Source organism: Hemicordylus capensis, chromosome 4, assembly GCF_027244095.1.
Source record: "Hemicordylus capensis ecotype Gifberg chromosome 4, rHemCap1.1.pri, whole genome shotgun sequence".
Classification (NCBI taxonomy): domain Eukaryota; kingdom Metazoa; phylum Chordata; class Lepidosauria; order Squamata; family Cordylidae; genus Hemicordylus; species Hemicordylus capensis.
The window spans coordinates 216,283,692-216,310,496 of NC_069660.1; the positions used below are offsets into that span (position 1 = coordinate 216,283,692).

The 26,805-nt window shown below is 43.0% G+C and overlaps 1 protein-coding gene across 5 annotated transcripts in view; it reads right to left on the reverse strand.

The window, feature by feature from the left end:
- Window positions 1-416: 416 nt before the first annotated feature.
- The window catches only part of CD83 (CD83 molecule), a 79,910-nt gene continuing 53,521 nt past the window's right edge, over window positions 417-26,805 (reverse strand). For 3 of the 5 annotated variants that reach the window (XM_053250124.1, XM_053250127.1, XM_053250125.1), the window contains 4 exons: window positions 21,056-21,189; window positions 7,940-8,159; window positions 7,757-7,851; window positions 417-791 (listed from right to left, as the gene is read on the reverse strand). In XM_053250124.1, coding sequence (XP_053106099.1) covers window positions 702-791; window positions 7,757-7,851; window positions 7,940-8,159; window positions 21,056-21,181 — 531 coding nt within the window. In that variant the 5' untranslated portion in view covers window positions 21,182-21,189 and the 3' untranslated portion in view covers window positions 417-701. Of the gene's footprint in view, window positions 792-7,756; window positions 7,852-7,939; window positions 8,160-21,055; window positions 21,190-21,342; window positions 23,959-26,805 lie in introns of those variants that run through there. The other 2 variants (XM_053250123.1, XM_053250122.1) reach the window with 2 other exon arrangements.

A 26,805-nucleotide genomic window follows, 5' to 3' on the forward strand; every position in this document is an offset into this window, starting at 1 on the left:
TTTTAACGGATAATAATTCTCTTGCAGTATTGTTTAGATACCTTCTCTTAGGGAAGATTGTTCTGAGAAATCATTTCTGTGTACTATTCAGTATGTAAAAGATGCACATGGCAATCTCAAAGACTCACAAGCAAACAGAGGTTGTCAAATATGTACTAAAGAAAGAGGTTTCACTAATGTTTCCTCCTATTTTTCAACTGATCCGTCACTTGAAGAAGCATCACTGCTACCAGTACTGTACTACGGCAGCTGTTGAGTATGATTATTGAAAGAGCTGCTTCAATCAATAATTTATTGGCCAAACATAAAAGAGCCAAACCCAGTATGTAACACATTTCTACATATGAATAACAATTCATTACACTTGGAAGTAAGAGATCAGTGCATATAAATAAGACAATGTGACAATATTAAGATAGTAAACTTGTATTAAAAAATTTATTGTAAGTATATATTAATATTGTAGTGAAGAAAACTCTGTTCTCTGAAGATTTTCCCAACTGAAGCAAGTAGCTGATATATTTCTTTCAGGTTACTTTGAAGAGGCTGTGTATTAACTGTCTATACTATCCATCAGTCCTGAAGTTATGGCTATTGATGAGACTCCAGTGGCTCAACACAATCAACTGGGACAGAACAGAACGTTTATTAAGTTTGTTTTTGACTATGCTGTTCCATCCTAGTCACTGGAAATCTTTCTCTCAATAGGTACTGATACGGTAAGGTCTGTTGGCTATGCATTTCTTGGTGGATTTATGATTATCTGGAAAGCTTTTCTCCTTTAAGCACGTCTGGAGAAAGAAAGAAAAAAGAAAGAAACTTGACATTAGCATTTAAATATACTATATTTACCATAAGAAATAAAGAACTTATTCTTAGTAATTTTGAGAATCTCATCATTAGGATTCTTTTTCACTTCCTTTTCCCCGAGAAATTGCATTTCTAAAAATATAATTACACTTTACTTCCACTGAACAGTAGTCTTCAAGAGTAGTGGTGCAGTCCCTTGTTGCAAAATGCTAAACTGAATTTAACCATTTCAAGTAATACAATTTATAGAGTATAGTCTGCAAGTTGCTGCTCTGTTTGTGGTATTTAGGGAATTTATGGAGCAGTGCATGCTTGAGGGTTTTACTATAAACACAAATTGCAAGAGAACACATAATGTGATAAGTGCATTTCTTTGATACCTGCAAAATATTATGTATTACTTTTGAGTCCAAAAGATATAAATATTTTGACAATTATAGTAGGGTAAGTTCTGCAAGTATGCAAATTCCCCCCCCCCCGCTTATACACTTAATTTGGTTTTCCCCACATAAACTAAGAGAAAAGGGCTAGACATTCTGCATTTCCCCAGTTGCAAAAATATCTCCAAATTTCCCCCCCCCCCCATTTACTCTCATGTCTTAGAAAACCATCTTAATATGTGAAGTGCAAGACTTCAAGGCCAGTGTGAAGTCAAGGATGCTTATTATCATGAGCTCTAAACACGCACCAAATTCCCATAAACAGCTACATCCAACACCCAGCTTCCAGAAAGTGACTGAAGTGATAGGAACATAGGAAGCTGCCATATACTGAGTCCAACCATTGTTCTATCTGGCTCAGTGTTGTCTTCACAGACTGGCAGTGGCTCCTCCAAGCTTGCAGGCAGGAATCTCTCTCAGCCCTATCTTGGAGATGCCAGGGAGGGAACGTGGAACTTCTGATGCTCTTCCCAGAGTGGCTCCATCCCCTGTGGGGAATATCTTATAGTGCTCACACTTCTAGTCTCCCATTCATATGTGACCAGGGTGTACCCTGCTTAGCTAAGGTCATGCTTGCTACCACAAGACCAGCTCTCCTGTCTTGATTGGATGGATAGTGCGACTGATCACTGATTTGATCACTGGTCTTCAATCTGCCAACTGAAGGAAGAGGAGAGCTGGTCTTGTGGTAGTAAGCATGAATTGCCCCCTTTGCTAAGCAGAGTCCACCTTGGTCTGCATTTGAATGGGAGACTAGATGTGAGTGCTGTAAGATATTCCCCTTAGAGGATGGGGCCATAGCTCAGTGGAAGAACATCTGCATGCATACTCACATGCAGAAGGGCCCAGTTTCATTCCCTGGCATCTCCAGGTAGGGCTGGGAGAGACCCCTGCCTGTAACCCTGGCCAGTTGCTGGCAGTCAGTGCAGATAATACTCAGCTAAATGGACCAATTGTCTGACTTGCTATGAGGCATTTCCCTATGTTCCTATGAGTAAGCTAGAGACCAGGGGAATGTTCCCCAATCCTAAGAAAAGCCAGAAAAATATTGGGCATAAAATGCTATTGGATTTTATCTGGATGCTGTCCACTATCTTCACACACCAGTCATAATGTATATGCTTTTATCGGACCCTCTTTAGTTGTGTTCCCTCCCCCCCCCCCAAAAAAAACAACCACTAGGGAGTATCAAACACTTTAACTTTCCTCATAGGGAAGATCTCCAATCTCTTGATCATGTTGGACTAATGTAGGAATAGTTGGACTGAAGATATGGCATTATTGGACTGAAAATATGCCATTTCTGAAGTGTTGCTTAAACATACTAATATCAGTTCTGAAACAGTGGCCAACATCCTGCAGCCAAAGGAAGCACATGTGCAGCAGTTACATTCCTACCTCAGCAGCACTGGCACTCATATGTCAGGGGGGCAATTTTTCACTTATTTCCCCTTGCTCCAGAAGTGCTCTGTGCAACCCTTTTAAAATGACGCCTGGGGAAGAGCCGACAGGAGCTGGGCAGTATTCGGTTTGGCAAATGCCATCCTTTAAAGTGTGAGGGTGCAGAGGATTCAGATAAAACAGAAGGGGACGGAGCATGACCACATAAAGAGCAGACAGAAGGCTGTGCCAGCTGGTCAAAGAGTCCAAAGAAAGATAGCAGACACCAGGGATTCAGCATATAGGTGCTTATATGCCAATGCCAGAAGCCTCTGAGCCGAGATGGGTGAGCTGGAGTGCTTGGTTGCTAACACAGAAATAGATATAGTGGGCATAGCAGAAACATGGTGGGACAGTGAGAACCAGTAGGACACTGTTATCCCTGGATATAAACTCTATAGAAAAGGACAGGGTGGGGTGCCTTGGAGGTGGAGTAGCAATGTATGTTAAAGAAGGCATAGAATCTAACGAAGTAGAAAACCTAGGTAGACCGGAGTCCTCCACAGAAACCTTGTGAGTGACAACACAAGGCCTGAAAGGAAATGTGCTACTGGGGACGTGCTATCACCCTCCGGGTAAAAATGTTGACCATGACTGGAAGTTGCAGTAAGAAATCAGGGAGGCTTCAAGGAGAGGCAGGGCTGTAATAATGGATGACTTCAATTACCCACACATAGACTGGGTAAATTCACAGTCAGGTAGTGACAAAGAGGTCAAATTTCTAGATATGCTAAATGACTGTGCCCTAGAACAGTTGGTCTTGGAACCAACCAGAAAGAAGGCGACCTTGGACTTAATCCTGAGTGGCACCCAGGACCTGGTGCGGGATGTCAGTGTCATCAACCCTTTAGGGAACAGTGACCATAGTATGATCAAATTCATCATACATGTGGGGAGAGAATCACCAAGAAAGTCTAACACAGACACTTTGAATTTCAGAAGAGGAATCTTCTCCAAAATGAGGAGTATGGTGAAAAGAAAGCTGAAAGGGAAAATCAGTAGAGTCACTTTGCTCAAAACCACAATACAAGAAGCCCAGTTAGATTGTATACCCAGGAGGAGGAAAGGTACCACCAAGTCCAGGAGGATGACATTGGAAGGCCTGACCCAATACAAACTCTGGCAAAAGAAATGCAGGGTGACAATAAGGGAGGCGAAAAGAGAGTTTGAGGAACATTTAGCTAAAAGCATCAAGGGGAATAACAAAAACTTCTTTAAATAGATCAGAAGCAGGAAACCTGCCAGGGAGGCAGTTGGACCACTGGATAATGAGGGAGTGAAAGAGATTATTAAGAAGGATATGGAGGTTGCAGAGAAGCTAAATTAGTTATTTGTGTCTGTCTTCACGGCAGAGGATACTGAGTATATACCTGTTCCTGGAACAGGCTTTCAGGGATGGAGGCTAAAGAACTGAGTCAGATAGAAGTGACAAGAGATAATGTTCTAAACTGTCTGGAAAAACTAAAAACTAACAAATAACCAGGGCCGGATGGCAGCCATCCAAGAGTCCTCAAAGAACTCAAATGTGAAATTGCCGACCTCCTTGGTAAAATATATAACTTATCCCTGCAAACAGGCTCTGTACTGGAAAGTAGCAAATGTTTCAACCGTTTTTTAAAAAGGGATCCAAGGGCGATCTATGAAATTACAGGCCAGTCATCTTAATGTCTGTACCAGGCAAATTGATGGAAAGCATCCTCAAGGATAAAATTGTAAAGCACATAGAACAACAAGCCCTGCTGGGAGAGAACCAGCATGGCTTCTGCAAAGGGAAATCTTGCCTCACAAACCTTTTGGAGTTCTTTGAGAATGTCAACAAGTGTGTGGATCAAGGTGATCCAGTTGACATAGTATACCTGGACTTCCAAAAAGCTTTCAACAAAGTTCCTCAGCAATGACTCCTGAGGAAACTTAGCGGTCATGGGATAAGGGGACAAGTACATGTGTGGGTTGCTAACTGTAGGCTTGCAGTGGCATCTGGTGGGCTACTGTGTGAAACAGGATGTTGGACTAGATGGGCCTTGGGCCTGATCCAGCAGGGCTGTTCTTACGTTCTTAACCCTTAAATATGTCCCTGCACAGTCCTCAGAGACACATTTATGGGTTGCACACAGCACTTCCAGGGTAAGGGGAGATCAGTTAAAATCGTCACCCTGCATGCTTACAGCATTAGTCAGGATGTTGCCCAGTGTCTTAACTTAATCTACTTAATATTGCTATAGCCAGTATGCCTTTAAATTCACAAAGCCACCTGAAGACAAATACAATAATACTACAAGACAGTAATAGGTATATTAAACAGTAAAAAGCTCCTTCTTTTACAGATTTAGGCAATATTAAAACTTTAATGAAAGCAGTTTTAGTGTCTGAGTCTTTGATCCTGGAGAGGGAGTGTGTCACATATAGTTTTTCATTAAGACTGTTTACAGGCACAGCCTAACTCAGGTAGAGCAGCCCAGCCTAGGCTAGGCTGCACATGTGAAGCACCGGGACCCACGCAGATCCCGCTGGCCTGACCCAGCTTTTTATCTCCACCTTTTGCTGAGGTTAAGGGCGCTTGCAGCCTGAGCACACAGAGACAGGCCCCTAGACTGCCCATCGCACAGGGGTATCCCCCAATGCATTGTGCTTGTTACATGGTGCATTGTGGGATATATGTGGGGTAGCACAGATTGTCTAGCTGCATGGTAACATGCCTAAGATTCAGCAGGAGCTCTGGGGGGAAGGTAGGTATGTAACCCCGCCCGCACTGTGCCTCTTGCCCCTGGTGGGGATCATATGAATAGCCTTATTGAGGTGGTAGTCTCTAGCATAAGGTTCAGCTTTATTTTTTTTAAGCAACACGGCATCAACTGTGAATAGCATTTATAGTTTTTATAAGTGGAGAAATAAGGAGGCCTATTACTATTTTTAAAAAATAATTGTTGTCTTTGAGCAGAAAAGAACAATCTTCTGCTCCTCCTCTGTTTTCAGTTTCACAGCTTCCATCAAAATATATCAAGCCAAATCTGGTGCAGAATGGCACACATTACTGCCAAAGATTGTCAGTCTCCAAAAGACACACACACACACACAATTACTCCTCTAAAGGATGTGTGTAAAGCAGCTTTTGGCTGAGCTAAATTAGATATTCTCTCACTGATAACATTTGATTTATGTCAGTGAACATCCTACTAAGGCATGTATTGCCTGCTGAAAAGCTTCTTTTTTTCAACAGGCCTTTAATTTGCCTGGTCACTGTGTGGCCACATTCACATGTAACATGAAACCAGAGGTTTCCAAACCCACAGTTAATGTTTGTAACCATGAATTGCATCGCAGATGTTCGTTCAACCTCAGCTCAGCAGCCTCCAGTTGGAAGATAGGAAAGCCACTCCCTTTTCCTGGTCCGCCTAGTCTGCGTCCCAGCAAGCTCTGTAGCCATAGGCATAACTATAGGGGGCGGGGGGGCACATGCCCCAGGCACCACTTGGCAGGGGGCGCCAAAAAGTGCCTCCGCTGATTTGCCGGGGGGGGATTATTTATTTATTTTTATTTATTTATTTTTTGCAGAGCAGTCCCCCCCCCGGTCCCGCCCCCCCCCCCATTGGCATTGCTCATCCAGCACTGGCCGCCGCGGCGTCTCCGTAGTCCAAGTCTCTGACTCTCACTCCCCGGTGCGCCCCGCCGCCCCGCCACCAGTCGCGCATGCGTCGAGAGGAGGACACGCACCAGAGCAAACTTCCTGAACAACTCCCTCTTCTGAACAACTTCCTGAACGCCCAAACCAGTTCCCCTTTTTGCTCATTCAAGTCCTTCCTCCCCTATAATCTAACCACGTTTTAACTGAAAAGGTTCAGGGAGGGGGAGATGGGGGAATGTGGAACCTTGGGTTCCACATCCCCCCATCTCTCCCTTCCTAGACTTTTTCACTATGTAATGCAAGCTAATTTAATTATATGTCATCATCAAAATGGATTAGCTGTTTCAGGCCATCAGGAAAGTCTAAACCTCCACCGATTTAATTAACCAGACTGAAAATCAGATGAACAGAGAATGTTCTAATGAAAGGTGGTATATAAATTTAACAATAAGTAAAACTATCATTAGGAGCAATTAGCAATTACTTAAATATTGGTGCTGCCAAGCAATTTGTAAATAAAACTTCTGGTGTAAATAGCACGTGGTTTTGGAAAAGGGGAGTCTTTCTTTAACAGCGGGAGAATAAGGAGTCTTTAGCACTGTCACCCTAGTCCCTCGAATTACTTTGGAGTCCTTGGTTTTTGTTTTGTTAAAATACAGTCACTCACAAGGGAAAGTCAGGAACAGAACCAGGGCGTGAGGGAGGGGCATCATAATCATAATAATCATCATTGCATCATAATTCTGATGTTTGAGATACAAGCCAACTTCACAGGGTTGTTGTGAGGAAAAACCTAAGTATGTAGTGCATTTTGAAATTTTTGGTAATTTTTGTAATTTTTTAAATTTTTAAAATAAAAGTTTTCTGAAACATGTGTGTCAGTCAGATGTATGTTGGGGGGGGGGGGGGCGGGGGGCACAATTTCAGTGCTTGCCCCCGGCGCTGTTTTCCCTAGTTACGCCTCTGTCTGTAGCACTCATGTCACCAGACAGTGGGCAAGGAGTCAGAATGTCTGCAGGGTGGGAGCCGTTGGCCACGACCTTCAAGGGGGCAATCCATGCAGGAATGTGCCTTTTCAGAATGGATTGCCTACTCTCAGCAGGGAAAGGGCATTTAAATCCCTTTAAATGACATTTAAGCCCTTCTCCTGATAGCAATTGCACTGCCACCCTCAGAAAAGCCCTATTCTGATGCTTTGCATGCATATGGGTTGCTAGCTATGACAGATGAAGCTCCATGACTATGTGAACATTTCCCCCTGTTACTTCCAGCAACAGGAAATCATGGTTTGTGCCAGCTTTTTGCTGCACCAATGGACTGCAGCCAGATGCTGGCACCTACACATGAAGAAATCCCATCCATATACTCCCAGGTTTATATGGTGAGGATTGCACATCAAATGAGTCCAATAAAAAAACATTGGAAACAAGCTGCAAATACTTACACAGGTAAAGAGGATGAGCAGCAAATAGAAAACCCCAAGACAGCACAACAACACAAGCTCCATTTTATATTTCATAATTTTTTCCTCTGGACAGTCTAGAAAGCAAGACAGAGATATCCAACTTAAAAGTGTTTTCAGTACCTGCAACAGAAAACAAAAATAGGCCAAACAACCATACTATACCTTTTACTTTTAATATAACTGTGCTGTTCCGGTTGTGTTCTCTAATTGATGCCCTCAAGATGCATTTATATGTCCCGCTGCTGTAGCTTGTAGTATTTCTGATCTTCAGAGAATACTGTGTGCCATTAGAGATCTCTAAAGAAGTTGCATTAAGTTCTCTTGAATAATTGTGTCCTTTGTTAGATTGCAACTCCTGCCATTCATCACTATCTTTACCACTCTGCAAAACAACAATGTGATAATGGGTAAAGTCATGCCAGCAACCAAACAGAAAGTATTTATACCCCAATCCTAAGCAATCACAGAACCAAAATATGTCCCAATTTTAACATTCTACTTGACCCACCTTTGCTGCCGCCCATTCGAAATACTTATTTGCTGTTGCATTCGCAGCTAGAATAAACCACTAGGGGAAAGCATGCCTTTACACTATACAGGGGGTAGTAGCCATAGTGACATTCATGGAAGTGACATTCTCTGTGGTTGCGGAGCTCTACTGCACTACTGCAAGCAGAAGAGGGACCCTCTCAGGGTCATCAGAGCTTGCACAAGAGGTTGCGAAACAGATTGTGCAACAATCAGCTCGTGCTCAGTATTATACAAGCTCTAGCACATTCTTCAGTAGCACAAGAACTAGTTTGGAACAGAGGTTAGTCCCTTTGCACAATTTTTTATTATTTATTTATTTATTTATTTATTTATTTATTTGATTTATATACCACCCTTCCAAAATGGCTCAGGGCGTTTTACAATTAAAACAAGCCACTAAAACAATAAAAAGCTAAAACAAATTAAAAACAATATAGCAATTAACAATATAAAAACATTTTAAAATAGGATTAAACAGTTTACAGTAATTAAAAGCCCCAAAATCGGGTTAAAATTTAAAAACCCTGGAAAGCCAGGCCAAACACATACATTTTAAGGGCTTTCCTGAAGGCTAACAGAGAATTCAAATGAGTACAAATAAGTACAATGAGCTTGTACTTATGCTAGTGCAGCAGCAGCATTTATGCTAGTTGCTAGCTCAATGCCACCCAGTGTATTTGAAGGTAAAGATAATGTAAATGTGGTGTTCTAATATTTATTTATTTATCCATGCCTCATATTTGAGCAAGTACTGACTAGCCGCACAGTGCTACCAGTCAATGAATATTTATTGTTTATTGCATATGTGTTTCTATTCCATGTCTCTGTGTGTAACACATGCATATACCGATACACACACACACACACAGAGCTTAGTACTGCCACTTACATTGGCTAGAATGGATAGTCACACTGTTTTCTGCACCTTTGCAATACTCATGCACAACACAAATATTGCCGAGAAAGACTCTCATTTGCATTGTGTATGTCTTGTGTGAAAATACACAATAAGTCAAGAGTGATAATATTTTGAATAAACTTTTGTGTTTTTTTGATAGCATTGAAGTTAGGCAGGCTGTCCTCCTGGAGGCAAAGTGGGATGGCTCAGACTACGTGATGCTGAGGCCAAGAGGGGTATGCAGGGGCGTATCTAGGGTGGGGCAGGCAGGGCATGTGCCCCAGGCGCCACTTGAAGGGGGCGCCATTTTTTAAAATTAAAAAAATAATTAAAAATGGTCACTGAAAACAAAATGGCCACCACGCATGCTCAAATGGCCTCTGTGAGGCCCTAGGCCATGCCAGGCCTCACAGAGGCCATTTGAGCATGCGCGGTGGCCATTTTGTTTTCAGCTGCCATTTAAAAAAATATTTTTTAAAAATGGCCACCGCACATGCTCACATGGTCCCTGCGAGGCTCTAGAGGCCAGCAGGGGGAGGGGGAACTTTTACAGACACCACCCCCCCACAGCCTTTAGGAAGCCCCCCAAAGGGGCTACAGATATTTTTTTAAAAAAATAAGTCACTGTACACATGTTTAGTTTGGCATGATGTACAGAGAATCAGGATTTGTGAATACTGAGCTGAACCTTATGAGCTAGGATTGTATTCATTTGCTTCTTGTGATAAGTGAGTTAAATGTGATGTCTTAATAATATGGCTGTTAATGGTGAGTTTGTCTTTGAATCAGTGTGAAATCCATAGTATTAAGGCCCACTGGGAGTTTCTTGCTCTCTTTCTCTCATTTTAACTGTCTTTCTGAAATACTAGAATATATTCCAAGTAGTGACACAGTTTACTCTGCATATCGTGTAATTATTTTCAGAGTATCTGGGAAAAGTCAAATTCTCCATTTATTTAAAAAACTTATGTAATAGTGATAATACAATGCATAATAGAGAATTAGGCAGGCACTTCTGTTTAGTTTTCCAAGTACACCTCCACATAGTATTTGGGTATTTCATGAGCCCCAGCATACCCAAATTTGTAGTTTTCCAGCATTTTTGGGTCTGGCTACATCCACTGCTAACTAATTTTTGAAATATTGAAAGATTAATGTGCTTGACTTGTATTTTTCATCTGATATTATGGTAAACTTATCTGAAAGATGGGTGTCAGATGTTTGGATAGGGAGCGCAATTTCATTGCTTGCCCTAGGTGCTATTTTCCCTAGATACGCCTCTGGGGGTATGCAAGCACTGCTTAGTATTTTGCTACTTATGGGGAGAGGCCGCAGCTCAGTGGTAAAGCACGGTATGTGCTTTACATCTGACGATCCCAAGGTCAATCCCCAAAATCTCCATGGAGGGCTGGGAAAAACCTGTCTGAAATCCTGGAGTAGGGATGTGCACGGAACTGGCAGTGGCCGGTTTGATGCCAGGGGGTTACTTTTAAGGAGCAGGGAGGGTGCTCTCCCCCCCACACCGTGTTTCCCTCGCCGGCGCTGTCTTAAAAAATGGTCCCTGCAAGGAGGCAGCATACTTCCTTCCTTGCTACCCCAGTGCACGTCGGACTGGAAGTGTCCAGTGTGCATGCAATGTGCATGTGGAAGAGTATGACGTGTGCGTGCACAACATGAATATGTGCACCGGGCACTTCCGGTCCAATGTGCACTGGGGAGGCAAAGAGGTACACTGCCGCTCCATGGGACCATTTTTTAAGACAGCACCAGTGGGGGAAACGCGGCTGGGGGGTGGGGAAGAGCTTTCTCCCTGCTCCTTAAAAGTAACCCCCCACCATCGAACCAGCTGAACCACCAGTCCTTCGAACCGGTTTGGAGGTCTGTAACAGGGCCTCCAAACCAGTTCATGCACATCCCTACCCTGTAGAGCTGCCAGTCAGAGTAGACAATACTCATTCAGATGGACTAGTGGTCTGACCCCATATAAGGCAGCTTTATGTGTTACATTCACTGCAAAAGGGAGATTTAAAGAGAGGGAGAAGTCTTGTACTGACTCCTGGTGGACTCTCCTGGAAATTCTGTGTTCACAAACCTAGCAGAGTGAAATTGTTTGCTTAGACTGGGCAATATCCCCCCACTTCCATCTGACTCGAAGCATAATCATCCCCTTTAAAGGTAGTCAAGGAATGTCTCCAGCAGTTGCCTGGCAACACTCCTATAACATGGCAGCCACATGACTGGAAATAGCAGGAAAGCAAGTGACACCAACAATCAGATTCCGAGCAGTGTGGTCCTGAGACAAATGTTTCAGTTATCTAGTGGGCAAGCTGGCCTTGGTTCTTAGCTTAATTGTGTTAAATGTTCCCAGTTAAGTGTCTGTTGCATACCTCCTGTGCAATACTCAGATATTTGGTATTCTAAGAGACCAATAGTATTTACCAATACTGAGGGAGGCAGGTAAACAGTAATGATTTTTTTGCAGGTGAATTGTTTAGCTACTATACATACACATACACAATTGTAGACAAAAAGAGACAGACATCTTCTTCCCTATACAACCTCTGAGTTCCTACAAATATAATGTTTGAATGAGCTTTCTTATTGCCCTTTCCGATGACAATTCTCTTTCATCACAGTACTATACAGTTCTCTTTTATCACACATTCCTTCACAACTAAATAGCCCTATAATAATATTTTGCCTGTGAAGACATCTAGTGGTAAATTGTTGGTTTTGACAGACAGGTCCATTTTCACATGGTTTTTGCCAGCAAATTCTTCTTTGTTTGCAAATAAACTGCAATCCTGGAATTGCTTATGAGAAATTGCTTTTCAACATCAAGTTTCTGGATTCATGAATGGTTCCCTCTTACTTTATCTGGCAAATTTTGTATATAGACTAAAATCTTTCTTCCTCTCATGGAGGGGTGTAGCTATAATTGGGCGAACGGGTTCAAAGAACTCGAGCCGTGCCCAATCAGGAGCCACCATTTGTGGCCCTGACACACACCCTGCGTCTGACGTCAGACACGGGGGTGGTAGTTTAGCTCTCGAGCGGGAGCCGCGCGGCCCCTTTGGGAGCTAAACAAAGGCTGGCGCTGAGAACGCAGCACCAGCCTAACTAGCTCCTGAAGGGGCCCCGCAGCCCCTTCAAGAGCTAAGACTGGTGCTGTGTTCGCAACGCAACCCAGAAGCGGCTCTTCCCTGCAGGGAAGAGCTGCTCCTGGGCTGCGCTGCAAACGCAGCACCAGCCTTTGTCTAACTGCCGAAGGGGCCGCGCAGCCCCTTCAGCAGTTAAGCTGCTTCTCCCGAATGGAGCCTCAAGGCTCCATTCGGGAGCCAGACCACGCCCCCCGCGTCTAACGTCAGATGCGGGGGCGTGGCTATCCCCTGCGTCTGACCTCAGATGCAGGGGGCGGGGCTATCGGGGCGCCCGCCGTGGCCGCACACTGGCCACCAATGGGCTAGCTACGCCCCTGCTCTCATGCTTAATTGCAGGAGACATGAGAATCAATTTAGCAATATCCCAGGGTAATATAATATAACATAAGCAGTAAAATATGCAGTCAAGCCTAAAACCATGCTAACTCTTAAAGGCACATCTATTGTCAGCATGCACATCTTTCCACCTTAAAGCCAATTAAAAGCACATAAATACCACTACATGGTCCACCTCCTTGGGTGAATACATAGCAAGCCAGCCAGACTGGACATTACTGGACTATCCACCATAACCTTCTGCTCAGTATTATAAGTAGACATTTTTCCTGAGTTCAGAGAGAACATCTGAAAAGCACATTACACTCCATAGATATACAAATGTTGCATCTATGTACGTGATAAAAATCAACTCATTATTATTATTGATTACTCTGAATTACTGAAGCAAAGTGTCTGCCCGAGGGGAAGAATATACTTCTGAGAAATGCTCATCTACAAGTCTTTATGAAAAAGACTTTTTAAAAAAATTAAATAACTAAGGGAATTTGAATCAAGATTTGTCGTATTTACACATGCCTGTGGCAATACAACTGAGAAGTTTCCAGATGTTCAAGCACCATTCAAAAGTCCTGTCAAACTGTTGGTATATGTGTCATCTTCCGTTGGGGTTGGTTATTTTTATCTCAAAAGCAGAACTTTATACAGTGGGTATTGGAAAGAATCACCCCCTTTGATAGACCTTAAATTCTGGTTCCCATACATCTTGAAATGAAAACACAAAGAAAATTCCCTTCACCAGCTGTACTTATCCAATGCAACCTATAACATCCAACTGAAAAACATCACAATTACAGTCCAGAAAAAGTGTCAGAAATAAAAAACAAGAATTACTGAGATTGAAAAAGGATCATCCCCCCCAATGTCAATATTTTGTTGAACCACCTTTTGCTTTAATAACAGCCTTGAGTCTGTTGGGATACTTCTCTATCAACCTTGCACATCTAGACGGAGCAATATTTGCCCACTCCTCCATACAGAACTGTTCAAGTTCGGTCACATTGTATGGTAGGTGTTGGTGGACTGCTATCTTCAAATCTCTCCACAGATTTTCTATGGGATTTAGGTCTGGGCTCTGATTGGGCCACATGAGGACGTTCACTTTTTTCTCCTTCAGCCACTGTGTGGTCAATTTTGCTGTGTGCTTCGGATCGTTGTCATGTTGAAAGGTGAATCTTCTGCCCATCCTCAACTGCCTAGCAGAGGGTAGCAGGTTTTCTTCCAGAATCTGACAGTATTTTGCCCCATCCATTTTTCCTTCTACCCTAATGAGATCCCCAGTCCCTGAGGCAGAGAAACACCCCCACAACAGGATGCTGCCACCTCCATGCTTCACTGTAGGTATGGTGTGTTGTGGATGGTGAGCTGCGTTGGATTTACGCCAGGTGTACTGTTTGGTGTTGAGGCCAAATAGTTCAATCTTGGTCTCATCTGACCATAAGACCTTTTTCCATTTGGCAGCAGAATCTTCAAGGTGCCTTCTGGCAAAGCTCAAACAAGCTTTAATGTGGCCTTTCTTGAGAAGTGGCTTTCTCCTTGCGACCCTCCCGAACAAGCCACATCTGTGGAGCGCTCGTGAAATTGTTGTCACATGCACAGAACAACCACTCTTTGCCATGAAGTCCTTTAACTCCTTCAGAGTGGCCATTGGCCTCTTGGTAACCTCTCTTACCAGTTTCTTCCTTGCTCTTCCATCCAGTTTGGAGGGCCGACCGGATCCAGGGAGGATAGCAGTCCACCAACACCTACTATCCAATGTGACCGAACTTGAACAGTTCTGTATGGAGGAGTGGGCAAATATTGCTCCGTCTAGATGTGCAAGGTTGATAGAGAAGTATCCCAACAGACTCAAGGCTGTTATTAAAGCAAAAGGTGGTTCAACAAAATATTGACATTGGGGGGGTGATCCTTTTTCAATCTCAGTAATTCTTGTTTTTTATTTCTGACACTTTTTCTGGACTGTAATTGTGATTTTTTCAGTTGGATGTTATAGGTTGCATTGGATAAGTACAGCTGGTGAAGGGAATTTTCTTTGTGTTTTCATTTCAAGATGTAAGGGAACAGGAATTTAAGGTCTATCAAAGGGGGTGATTCTTTCCAATACCCACTGTAAGAGATGAGACACACGTTACATTTTTAAAACAAAAATCAGAAGTATCTCTTTTTGGAAAATGTTAAGCATATTAAAACATTACAAAATTTAGCAAACTGCAAACTGGGGATACAATCTTATGCACACTTATTATGGTGTGAGTCCCATTGAACTCAGTAGGTCTTACTTCTGAATAAACACGTAGACAATTGAGCTGTAGGAGTTAATAAAAGGTAAAGTGTGCCGTCGAGTCGGTGTCAACTCCTGGCGACCACAGAGTCCTGTGGTTGTCTTTGGTAGAATACAGGAGGAATTTACCATTGCCATCTCCCATGCACTATGAGATGATGCCTTTCAGCATCTTCCTATATCGCTGCTGCCCAATATAGGTGTTTCCCATAGTCTGGGAAACATACCAGTGGGGATTTGAACCGGCAACCTCTGGCTTGCTAATCAAGTCATTTCGCCACTGCGCCATTAGGTGGCTTGTAGGAATTAATGCCTGTGATGAAAAGTGAGTGAGAGAAGTTATGTGATTCTTAAGACCTGGAAGAAGAAAGGAGAGAACCACCAGCTACAAAATGCTATTATGGGTTGTTGGCAGCAAATATAGTCAAGATCTCAGCTGAATGAGTCTCTAGCCATCAGCGTTCACTGAAATAACCAATACTATATAGAGAATAGATGTGTGGCAACACAGAAGAAAAATGCTGCTGATGATGAGCAGCATACAATGAATACATTTCTAGAGACTAGCTTCCATTCTAACACAATCTAACGGATGAGCAACCTACTTTACTTTGTTATACTTGGAGAAATGGAGTGGAAAGTTTAAAAAATGCTGAACCATTTGATGGCACATTGAATCAATTTATACATTCAATGGGTTCTACAAAACCCTGCCATTCTTCACAGCCCACATGAAAACTGCATAGGGGGTTGTGTTTTTGCAATGGTTTTATTTGCATAACTGGATTGATTGATTTGCTTGCTTGCTTGCTTGCTTGCTTGCTTGGAAAGCACATTTATGTCCTGCTATTCCTCCAAGGAGCCCAGGGTTGTGTACATGGTTATGTTTATCCTCACAACAACCCTGAGAGCTAGGTTAGACTGAAAGATAAGTGGCTGGCCCAAGCTCATCCAGCACATTTCATGGCTGAATGGGGATTTGAACTTGGATCTCTCTAGTCCTAGTCTACTACACCACTACACCATGCTAGTTCTCCAGCATTCCAGATATTTCAGATTTCCAGATTACTGAGAGTTAAGATGCTTTAAATTTTCAATTGTACTCTAAAAAGCATGGAAATTGCAAGGTGCCCATCCTCACATCTGCATCATATAACCTGTAAAGACGTTGTACAATGCCTTGTAGAGATGCATCAGTAGAAATATATTGGGGCAATTCTAGCAAGTGATTGGGGAAGCTGCATCATTCAACTTCTGCCTGGATGCTGCTCACCCCAGCCCAATATCCAGCTGAAAGACCAACATAAAGTGCATGGAGCCTCATTTGTAAAGCCAGTATAATATATGAGACTATACAAAGTACTTAAGAACAATCCTGCAGGATCAGGCCCAAGACCTATCTAATCAGCATCCTGTTTCCCACAGTGGCCCATCAGATGCCTCTGAGAAGCCCACAGGGAAGAGGTGAGAGCATGCCCTCACTCCTGCTGTTGCTCCCTTCCAACTGGTGTGCAGAGGCATCTTGCCTCTGAGGCTGGAGGTGATGTCCAGTCACCAGAAGAAGTTGCTTAACCCAACTTCTAGATCACTTATGAATAGGTTAAAGAGCACTACTCCCCGTACAGATCCCTGGGGGACCCCACTTCTTACTTCTCTCCACTGTGAAAACTGTCCATTTATTCTTACCCCCTGTTTCCTGTCCTTCAACCAGTTACCAACCAGTTACCAATTGAACCTGTCCTCTTATCCCACGATTGCTAAGTTTCCTCAAGAGCCTTTGATGGGGAACTTTGTCAAAAGATTTTTGGAAGTCCAAGTATACTATATCAACCAGATCTCCCTTATCCACATGCCAGTTGACACTCTCAAAGAACTCCAAAAGTTTAGTGAGGTAAGACTTGCAGAAGACATGCTGGTTCTCCTTCGGCAAGGCCTGTTCTTCTATATGTTTCACAATTTTGTCCTTAATTATGCTTGCCATCAATTTATCCAGCAAAGAAGTTAAGCTAACCAGCCTGTAGTTTCCCGGATCCCACCTGGGTCCCTTTTTGAAAATCGGAGTTACATTAGCTACTTTTAAGTCCTCTGGTACAGAGCCTGACTGTAGGGACAGGTTAAATACAGTATTTTTGCTAGATCAGCAATTTCACATTTGAGTTCCTTCAGAACTCTTGGGTGGATGCCAGCTGGCCCTGGCAATTTGTTAATGTTTAGTTTTTCAAGACAGTTTAGAACATCCTCTTTTGTCACCTCAAATTGGCCCAGTGCTTCAGCCTCCAAGCATGAGAAGCTCAGTTACAGATTGAGTATATGGTCAGTATCCTCTTCCATGAAGACAGAGAAGAACTCATTCAGCTTCTCTGCAATCTCCTTATCCTCCTTAATAATCCCTTTCATGTGCTCATCATCTAAGGGTCCAACCACCTCCCTGACAGGTTTTCTGCTTCTGATAGATTTAAATAAATTTCTTATTGCCCTTGACACTTTTAACTATATGCTCTTCAAACGCTCTTTTTGCATCCCTTATTGACTCCTTGCATTGGGAGGGGCAGAGTTTATGTTCCTTCCTGCAGTGGTGCTCTTACCCCTGGACTTTGAGGCTGAAGTCCAGGGTCTCCACACCCCCTGGGGTCCCCCAAATCCTCTTTAGTCTGTCCTGGTTAGTGTGGTCACCCCTGACCCGCACTGTGCTGGGTGGCCGAGTGTGATTGTGACCTTTGCCGGCTGCCTTAAAGACAAAAGGGGGAGTGGGGAAAGAAATATGTGGGATGGCAATATGTTATGTGTTGAAATGTTTCTACTACCAATGCATATTTACATAAATATACGTATTTTATATTCTTACATTTTTGTGAGTTCAGTTGCCATTTGTGCCCTCAAGAACCCACGTGTTAAAAATACTGTGTGTGTCATGGTGTGTGTGTGTGTGTGTGTGTATAGGGGGATGATGCTTAACTTGCAGGGGGGGCTCCAGCAAGCGGGGGGGGGGCTCGAAAGACCTTTAGGTCCAGGCCTCAAAATTACCTAGTTGCACCTCTGACTTCCTGTTCTCTTCATTTGGGCAGGACTTCCATTTTCTGCAAGAAGTCTTCTTCCCTTGTATAGCTTCCCTGACTCTACTTGTTAGCCATTCTGAACTTGGTGGTACCTTTCCTCCCTCTTGGTATACTTACAGCTTGATGGAGCGGAAGTTAAGATGGGCACCTTAACATTCAATTTCCACACCTTTTAGAGTACAAATGAAAATTTAAGGCATCTTAACTAAAGATTTTTCAAACAGTGCATTTTTAAGCTTTTTAAAAAGGGAAATGTGTGGGCACTGTGGGAAACAGATGTGTAGCTATGGGTCTTAACCATGCTGGCTAAGTGGAGTCTCCATATTCATAAGTAGTATATCTCTGATATAGAACATACATGTTTAAGGGAAGAATTATTTAAGGGACAGTATTCAGCTGCTGTAGAACTTCCATGTTGAAAAGCAGACCACCACTGCTTTGTGCGCCCTCACAAGGTCCTCTGCCACCTCGCCACTATCTTGTGTTCCCTGATTTCTTCATTTGCCACCCCACTGCTGCCTCATATTCCATCACATCTGCCATCTTTCCACAGGCTCACATACCCTCACTAGAGGTGTACTCAAAATGTGATTCAGTTTCCGAATCTATTTGCCATCTTGGTGCCACCTCACATTCCCTCACAAGATGCCTTGCACCTCACCACCACCTCCTCTGCCCTTGTATGCCACCTTGCCATAATCTCAGTGGAGGGAGGAGGGGAAAGCCCATAAAAGGAAAGGGAGGGAGAAGGCAACAGTTGTCTAACTGTACAAATGCCAGTGTGTGCATAGGCTTTCTTTATCAGGCAGCTATGCTCAGAAACAGGGGCATAGCTTCCATTGGACAAGGGGGGACAATTGCACCTGGACCCACAGGATTTGAGAGGCCCCCAAGCATGGGTGTAGGGTCCATTGGAAAAGGGTGGGCTTCCTTTCTCCTCCCTCCCCCTGCGCTTCCTCATCCCAGGTAGCAGACCTGCCCTTGCCACACCTGGCTGCCACAGCCATACTGCCCAGCCCTGATCTGCTGTCGTCACCCCCCGGCAGAGGACAGCAGCTCCCAGCAACCCCACGCCTGGCCCGGCTCCACCCCATCGAGTGGGTGCTGCTGCTGGCCACCCTCCTGCTCTGCACAGAAGGTTAGCCAGTGGAGGGGAAGGCTTGTGAGGGGAGGGTTAGGTTGCCCCACCCCTTGCATCTGGCGTCAGATGCAGGAGATATGGCTTGGGCACTGGGGTGCACACGTGATGGAGGCCCTATAGCTCCAATTTGTTCCCTGGCTGCCGGGAACCTTGCTATGCCCCTGCAACCAGGAAGTCATTCTCCAGAACTTGCCAGGATTTGCCCCTCCTACCTCTGGCTTCAGAACCCTCAGTGGACAAAATCGTTTATAAGCGCCCTTAGTTGATTTTCCCGTGTTATTATGGAAGTTTCAGAAGCTAATAACTCAGGAAATAATGGGTTGATTTACCCACAACAACATAGGATTATGTTTGCGCATACACCTGAATTTTTTTTTTAAACACCACTGAAAGGGACATTAAAAAAATAAGATACGTTACCCAATGGCAAAAAAAAAGAAAAGAATTGTTTTCTAGACTTTAAGAGTGAATTTTTAAACTGCTGTATCTCTGCCATTTTACCTCAGATCTGTCACCTAAGTGATGTCTGTCAGGCAAACTTGACAGACTGTTTGGATGTTATAACCAATAGAACATTCAGAGCTTATAATGGTAGAATGTTGAAATAACTCCACATCTTAACTATACAAAGATGACTGTATACACATGTAGATTACTGTGCATTGGCCCACATTCTGTACAGCAAACATGGATAGTTCAGTACCACCCATGCTGCTGCATGTGTGTCTAAAACACCACTGGTGATGTTGCAGAACAGGGCTGTTCCTCTGTGACTTAAAATAGTGCCAGCGCACTTGCACAACACTACCTCCACTGGAAACAATGGAAGTGGCGCGTAACTGTGCTTGTGTAATTATAAGTCACAGGGAAACGGTCCTCTTCTTCAGCAATCAGCAGCACAGGTGGTCTTTTACTGCACTGAACGTGAGCCACTATTTTAAAAGAGAAAATAGTTTTAAGACAAGCATTTAAACTCTTGTAGTAGTGCACAGTCTTTTCTTTTTTTTTAAGCAGTAGCACAGAAAAGGCTTGAGGGTGCCAATGATTGTTAAGAAAACCCATTATGCCCCTGTTGACTTTACCATCTGATCATTAATTCTCTAGATGAAACAGCAGCAGACCCTGCACAGTCATGTCACCATCATATTTTTTTAAAGCAGAAGAAGTCAAAGGTTAATTGTTTATATTTACTACACAGTTTGGAGTGACCTTGTACAAGAGATTTAACTTAAGAGCTGTTTGAACTGTATGGTCTGAAATGTCATGCTATTTATTGGAATTACTGTTTAATTGGGCCTTGGGGGGCTTTATATGCTGTTTATTGATTAGGCCCGCAATAGATTATTTTGAAATCATTCATTCTAAGTTGGGTTGCTTAGCTGCGCTCTGTCATTTTCATTCAGTCTCCCGCTTCCATGCCTTCAGTTACAAGAATAGGAGTCAGTTATGCAAAAGAGGGTTCTTATTAGGAACTGATTCTTAACTTCTACTGAGGTTACAACTGTTACTAACTCTTTAACGTTTAATTAGTGCCAACAGGCGAGACTACAAAAAGGGACATGTGCTCAAGATCAAGTCAATGAAATGTTTTCCTTCAGTTTCTGGCCATTCTCAGAAAGCACTCATGTGGATAAGAGGATATTTGAACCAGACAATCACTGTGATGTAGCCAGTCACAAATTTTATGATTGTAATAATGTGTTTTCCAGCCTCCACAATCAGTTTTAGTTAGAGCTATGATTGTCCCAGTTCACACATAACAATATCCATGCAAATGTATCCATTAATATTCGTACTGCCAGTTAGGTATTCAATAAAATGTAAATAGATCTTTGTGGGAAATCAAAGGAAACTGAACAGTAACCGATTCTTACCCATTTGTACCAAGAGACATTCCTATGTGTGATTTGTGGATCCTGAAGAGCTTTACAAGGAAGCAACACATCTTCACTACACGTTGCCACAACCTCTAGCATAGCATCAGCAACTCCATGACTCATATGCCAGACTGCAAGAAAAGACACACAATAATAGACACGTTCAGAAGAGAGACCACTAAAAAATACCAGATGCAGATGAATCATTAAAGAAAAACAGAACTTAAAAGCACACATAAAGAAGAAGTGGGGGAAGAACATTTAAGCAAATAAAAAAGACTTACTTTGACTTAGAAGGACAAGTTGATAACAGTACATTGAAGCCATGAGTGTGCTGTAGAAGTGGGTGAAATTGGCTCTTTTCAGGAGACACAAAATGAGAGAAGTGAGAGAGATGACGCCTGTAGCCTTTTACAAATAACTCAGGAAACACACTGTTGGGGATTCCCCCCTCAGCTAAGGAAGCCTTGATGGCCATTGGCTGCAGGGAAAGTCCCATAGACTTTCCTTAGTTCTCTTTTTTTAATGCGAGCCCATTATCGTTTCCCTCATGTGGGATTCAAAAGTCCAGCAGCCAGCAGTGAACATTTTATTCAAGGTTAGACTGGATGTAATGTTATATGTCACTGTATGTCCATCTTTTTAGTTTGTGTTTAGCAGGTGCAGGTGGTCCAGATCCACTGAGAATGCAGTACGCATGACCATTTGAAGCACAAGTGGAACTGATTTGAACTCAATTTGATACAGTTGTAGGGACACCTCAATGGCATAGCTTGTGATGATGTCATCCACCCCAATTCATGATGGTATTTTTAAAAGATAGGAATACTGTGATGTGCTTTACATCATGTCTACTTTGTCCCTCTGTCTGGTATCCAGAAGACAAAAGGAGTACCACATTTTCCCTTTACTAAGTGAAGAAACAGCATTAACTCAAATGGCTGAGTTATCAAACATTCATTGGACAATGCTGCCTAATGAATATTTTAAAAAAACAACAGGTGTTACTTTCAGAAGGAGGCCATAAATCTCAGCTATTTAATATAGATTTAACAACAAGTCTTTAATTTAAAAAAAACCTCAAGGCTCACAGATGTGAGATGTCTGAACAAAAATTTTGTTTGATACAACAGTGGGACATAACTCCATTAAGGCAATGCAACTGAAGCCTAAAGGTGCAAAATTGCTGTTCTGATCAAGTCTGTACACACACACCCCCTTCATAGCTGCTTTCAGGTAAAAATAAAAGGAAAGTATGGGTAATTCTTTTGGACAATTATTTGCCTGACCAGCCCACCTTATGTGATAAAGGCACATCCTCTAGTGTGATGTGTGGACTTACGGCATGCTCACATCTTGATCATGTGAGGCAGGCCAGTTGGGCAAGCTGTCATTCCAAATTGGCCCAAACACATCAGGAGTAGGAGTGTGCATGGAACAGGCTGGTCTGGTTCAGTTTGAGTCCAAACTGGACACAAACTGGACTGGGCCAGTTCGGTGCAGCACCCCCTCAAAATTGCCCCACTGGTTCGGTCCAGGGGGTTCGTGAGCATTGTGTTGTTGTTTTTTAACTAAAATATTTGACTAAGGGAGGTCAATTTTTTTACTAAGGGAGGCCAGCAGGGGGTGGGGGGACCTCTGCAGACCACCCGCCCCTTCCCTGCCACCTTGGACAACTCCCCTGGAAGTAAGTTTGAAATTTAAAAAAAAAAAAAAAGCTCGTGAACCCCCTGAACTGGCTGGGGGTGGGGGGAGGTGGTCCAGGGTCAGACCAAACAGGGGGTGGTTCAGTTTGACCCCAAACAGTCGAACTGAACAGGTTCGACATTGAACACATTCGACATCAAACCTGTTTGCACATCCCATTCTCACACCCATTCTTTTTAACATCTACATGAAATCGCTGGGGCAGGTCATCCGTCAGTTTGGGGTGAGATTCCATAAATATGCCAATGATACTCAGCTGTATATTGCCACCCCAGGCCATTTTGGAGATGCTGTTTCTGTGCTTGCCCTGTGTCTGGAGGCTGTCAAGATCTGGATGGGTCAAAACAAGGTCTGACTTAATCCCTCCAAGACTGATTTGCTTTTGCTTACTTCTCGATCTAGCCAATTGCCAAGTAAGTCTCTCCCTGGACAGGGTTGCACTGCCCCTGAAGGAGTGGTCCGCAACTTGGGGGTCCTCTTGGACTCGCAGCTCCTGCTCGAGCAGCAGGTGGAGGATGTGGCCAGAGGTGCCTTTGCCTAGCTTCAGCTGGTCCACCAGTTGTGGCCCTATCTCGACTGGTAGGCCCTGGCATTGGTAACTCATGCCCTCGTCATGCTCATGCTCTCGTTTGGATTACTGTAATGTAATACTGTAATCTCCCTGGGGTTGCCTTTGAAGATGACCTGGAACCCTCAGTTTGTCCAGAATGTGGTGGCCCGCCTGCTTATGGGCGCTGCTAGAATATATGATAGTGTGGCACCTCTTCTTTGGTTGCTGCACTGGTTACCTATTTGCTTCCAGGTCCAATTCAAAGTGGTGGTTCTTATCTTTAAAACCCTTCAGGACTTAGTGCCTGTTTACCTTCATGACCTCCTCTCCCAGCCAGTCCAGTCCCGTGAAATTTTCTCAAGTTGCCCTTCTTTCGGCCCCTGGTCTCAGAGAGGTCCACAGTACTACGGCTCATGGAAGGGCTTTCTCTGTTGTCGTCCTTTCACTTTGGAAATCTCCCCTCCCCCGATTTGGTCTGCCTCCTCCCTTTCAGCCTTTAAGACCTTATTGAAGACATTTCTTTTCCGCCAGGCCTTTGCCCTTTAAAATCTTTTTTTTTTAATCTTGGATACTGTTCTTGCTTTGTACACCACCCTGACTCTGCGGACTGGGTGGTATACTAAATATTTTAATTAATAAATGAATCAGGAGGTCTTATCACAGAAGGTCTTATCACAGGAGCACAAGAAGTTTGAAGGAAGAAAGACCTTTTAAAAAGTGGAGAAGACATGGAGACTAGGAGGAACAGAATGGGGGAAGGGGAATGTAAGAGAAAGCGGAGATCAAGGAAGCATCAGAATTAAGAAGGGTGGGAAACTAAGGCAAGTACCATGTTGGAGAGTATTAGAGGGGACTAATGTGAATGCCACTATTAGTCTTTATATAAAGTTTTTAATGTGCAAGGTGTTTTATTAGAATCCAGTGGTGCTTCTGTCCAAATGCAAAAAATCCTTGTTGCTTTACTTATTCCTGTTGTTCTACTCTAGCAGCTTAGCTGAGTTTTGTTATCAAACTGCACCATGTTTCATGTGGTATTATTTAAACATGTCAGAAGTAAAATGAATAGATTCATTCATCATTCATTAAATATTATTCCATGCTTATCACATGCTTCACTGTGTACCTCCAATTTCCTTTCCTTTCTGCTCAAGCTGAGTCACTTTCTGTTAGCTGTTCCCTCATTCAATATACTCCTTCTGTGTTCCGCTATCAACCCCCATGCTGTTTGCTTCACTAACTCTCTTGTTTGGTTCCCACATATTGACGCACCCACTAATACAGGTGAAACTCGGAAAATTAGAATATCGTGCAAAAGTCCATTAATTTCAGTAATGCAAATTAAAAGGTGAAACTGATATATGAGACAGATGCATTACATGCAAAGTGAGATAAGTCAAGCCTTAATTTGTTATAATTGTGATGATCATGGCGTACAGCTCATGAGAACCCCAAATCCACAATCCCAGAAAATTAGAATATTACATGGAACCAAGAAGACAAGGATTGAAGAATAGAACAATATCGGACCTCTGAAAAGTATAAGCATGCATATGTATTCAGTACTTGGTTTGGGCCCCTTTTGCAGCAATTACTGCCTCAATGCGGCGTGGCATGGATGCTATCAGCCTGTGGCACTGATGAGGTATTATGGAAGACCAGGATGCTTCATTAGCGGCCTTCAGCAATTCTGCATTGTTTGGTCTCATGTCTCTCATCCTTCTCTTGGCAATGCCCCATAGATTCTCTATGGGGTCAGGTCAGGCGAGTTTGCTGGCCAATCAAGCACAGTACACTGTATACTTTTCAGAGGTCCGATATTGTTCTATTCTTCAATCCTTGTCTTCTGTTGATGTGAGTGTTAAGACCTGGAGCTACCAGAACAGCATGTCTTTCTCTAGAACTATTAAATGACTTGCTGTCATAAATCTGTTGGCACAGCTGACCCAACAGGATTTACGATCCCTCCAGCTCTACTTCTGTGAGTCAAGATCGAAATTCTGTAGATAAGAATAGCAGCTTTGCTGCACAGACAAAAGCGAAGAATGACTGTCAAAGATAAAGTAGTATAAGCAAAATAAAGTCCCTTGAAACTAAACTAGGTACCCCCCTCTAACTTATCTGAGCAGTAACTGAAACAAAGGAGAAAGGAAGGAACAGAACAACAACAGGCTGAAACAAGAAAGTGTGAACAATTCTAAGTACAAGGAACACTGTCTGTGGAAGGCAACATTGCTGACAGTACTGTCTCAGGAACAGCGTCTGCTTGATATAGGGCTCGAGATAACCGGCAGCCAATCAGGCTTTCCTGACTCAGCATTTCTATTTCCTCTCCTGTGAGATCTTTCGCCTGCGTGTCTCTCACTGAGCCTTTCTCTTGAGACATCTTCTTAACACAGGTGAAATTCCAGCTTCCTCCTGATCAGTCTCCTCAGCTCTCAGCTCTGCCAGCTGTTCAGATTCCCCTGTCTGCTGCCGTTCCACCTCAGCTTCGGAGTCTGTTCTCACAGCTAGGTCCTTCTGCTGTGTTTCTAAGCTTGCTCTCCCAACCAAGTCTTCCCGCTTCTCCTCTGACTCAGAGGTCTGGGCCATGACACCTGCATCGTCCACAATTTAAAAAAAATTAGGATGATGTTCTATTGTGGCACATAGGGGTGTGTGTGTGTGTGTGTGTGTGTGTGTGTGTATGTATATATATATATATATATATATATATATATATATATATATATATATATATAAACACCTATGTGCCACAATAGAACATGTGCCACACTAGAACATTGCTACTCTAGTGATTTGTATCCAACTCTGTATTTAATACTTAACATGATGTAGCTAGAGATCCCCGTGCAGATACAGTAAACTGTTTGGTTCACTACACATTTTGTGCTATGAGAGAGGACAGGGGCGTAGCAAGGTTGGAGTGGGCCCAGAGACAAGATTATAAAATGCCCCCTCCCCATGAATTCATTCAAAGGGGCAAATACATCATCTGAGATTCCCTGTGCATGTGAAAGACATTGTTATCTGTTGAGATTTCATTCTCATGTCAAGTAATGCATGGCAATAAAAATACGCTCTTTTGATAAGAAGTTTTATGTTTGTGATAGAAAGAGTTTCCAAAACATGAACAATCCATAAAAATGATGAACAGGTGGCAACCTTTTGCACAACAAAGTGGAGTGTGTGTGCCCTGGGCACAATGCAATCAATTGAAAGCACTTTAAAGTCCTGTTGATCAATAGGAGTGATGTCAGCATATGCTTGGTTTTCTCATTAAATTCCTTAAGATTTAAAAATGTTTAACTTTTAGTGTATTGTGCAGAGTGTATATTTATTTCTCACTTGTACTAGGGTTGCCGCCTGTTCATCATTCTAATGGATCTTTCCTATTTCAGAAGCTCTGTCCCAAATACATTAAAAACGTTTTATGGACAAAGTTTTTTTTTCTTTTGTGGGGGTCATTATTTATTGTAAGAATAAAACTAAA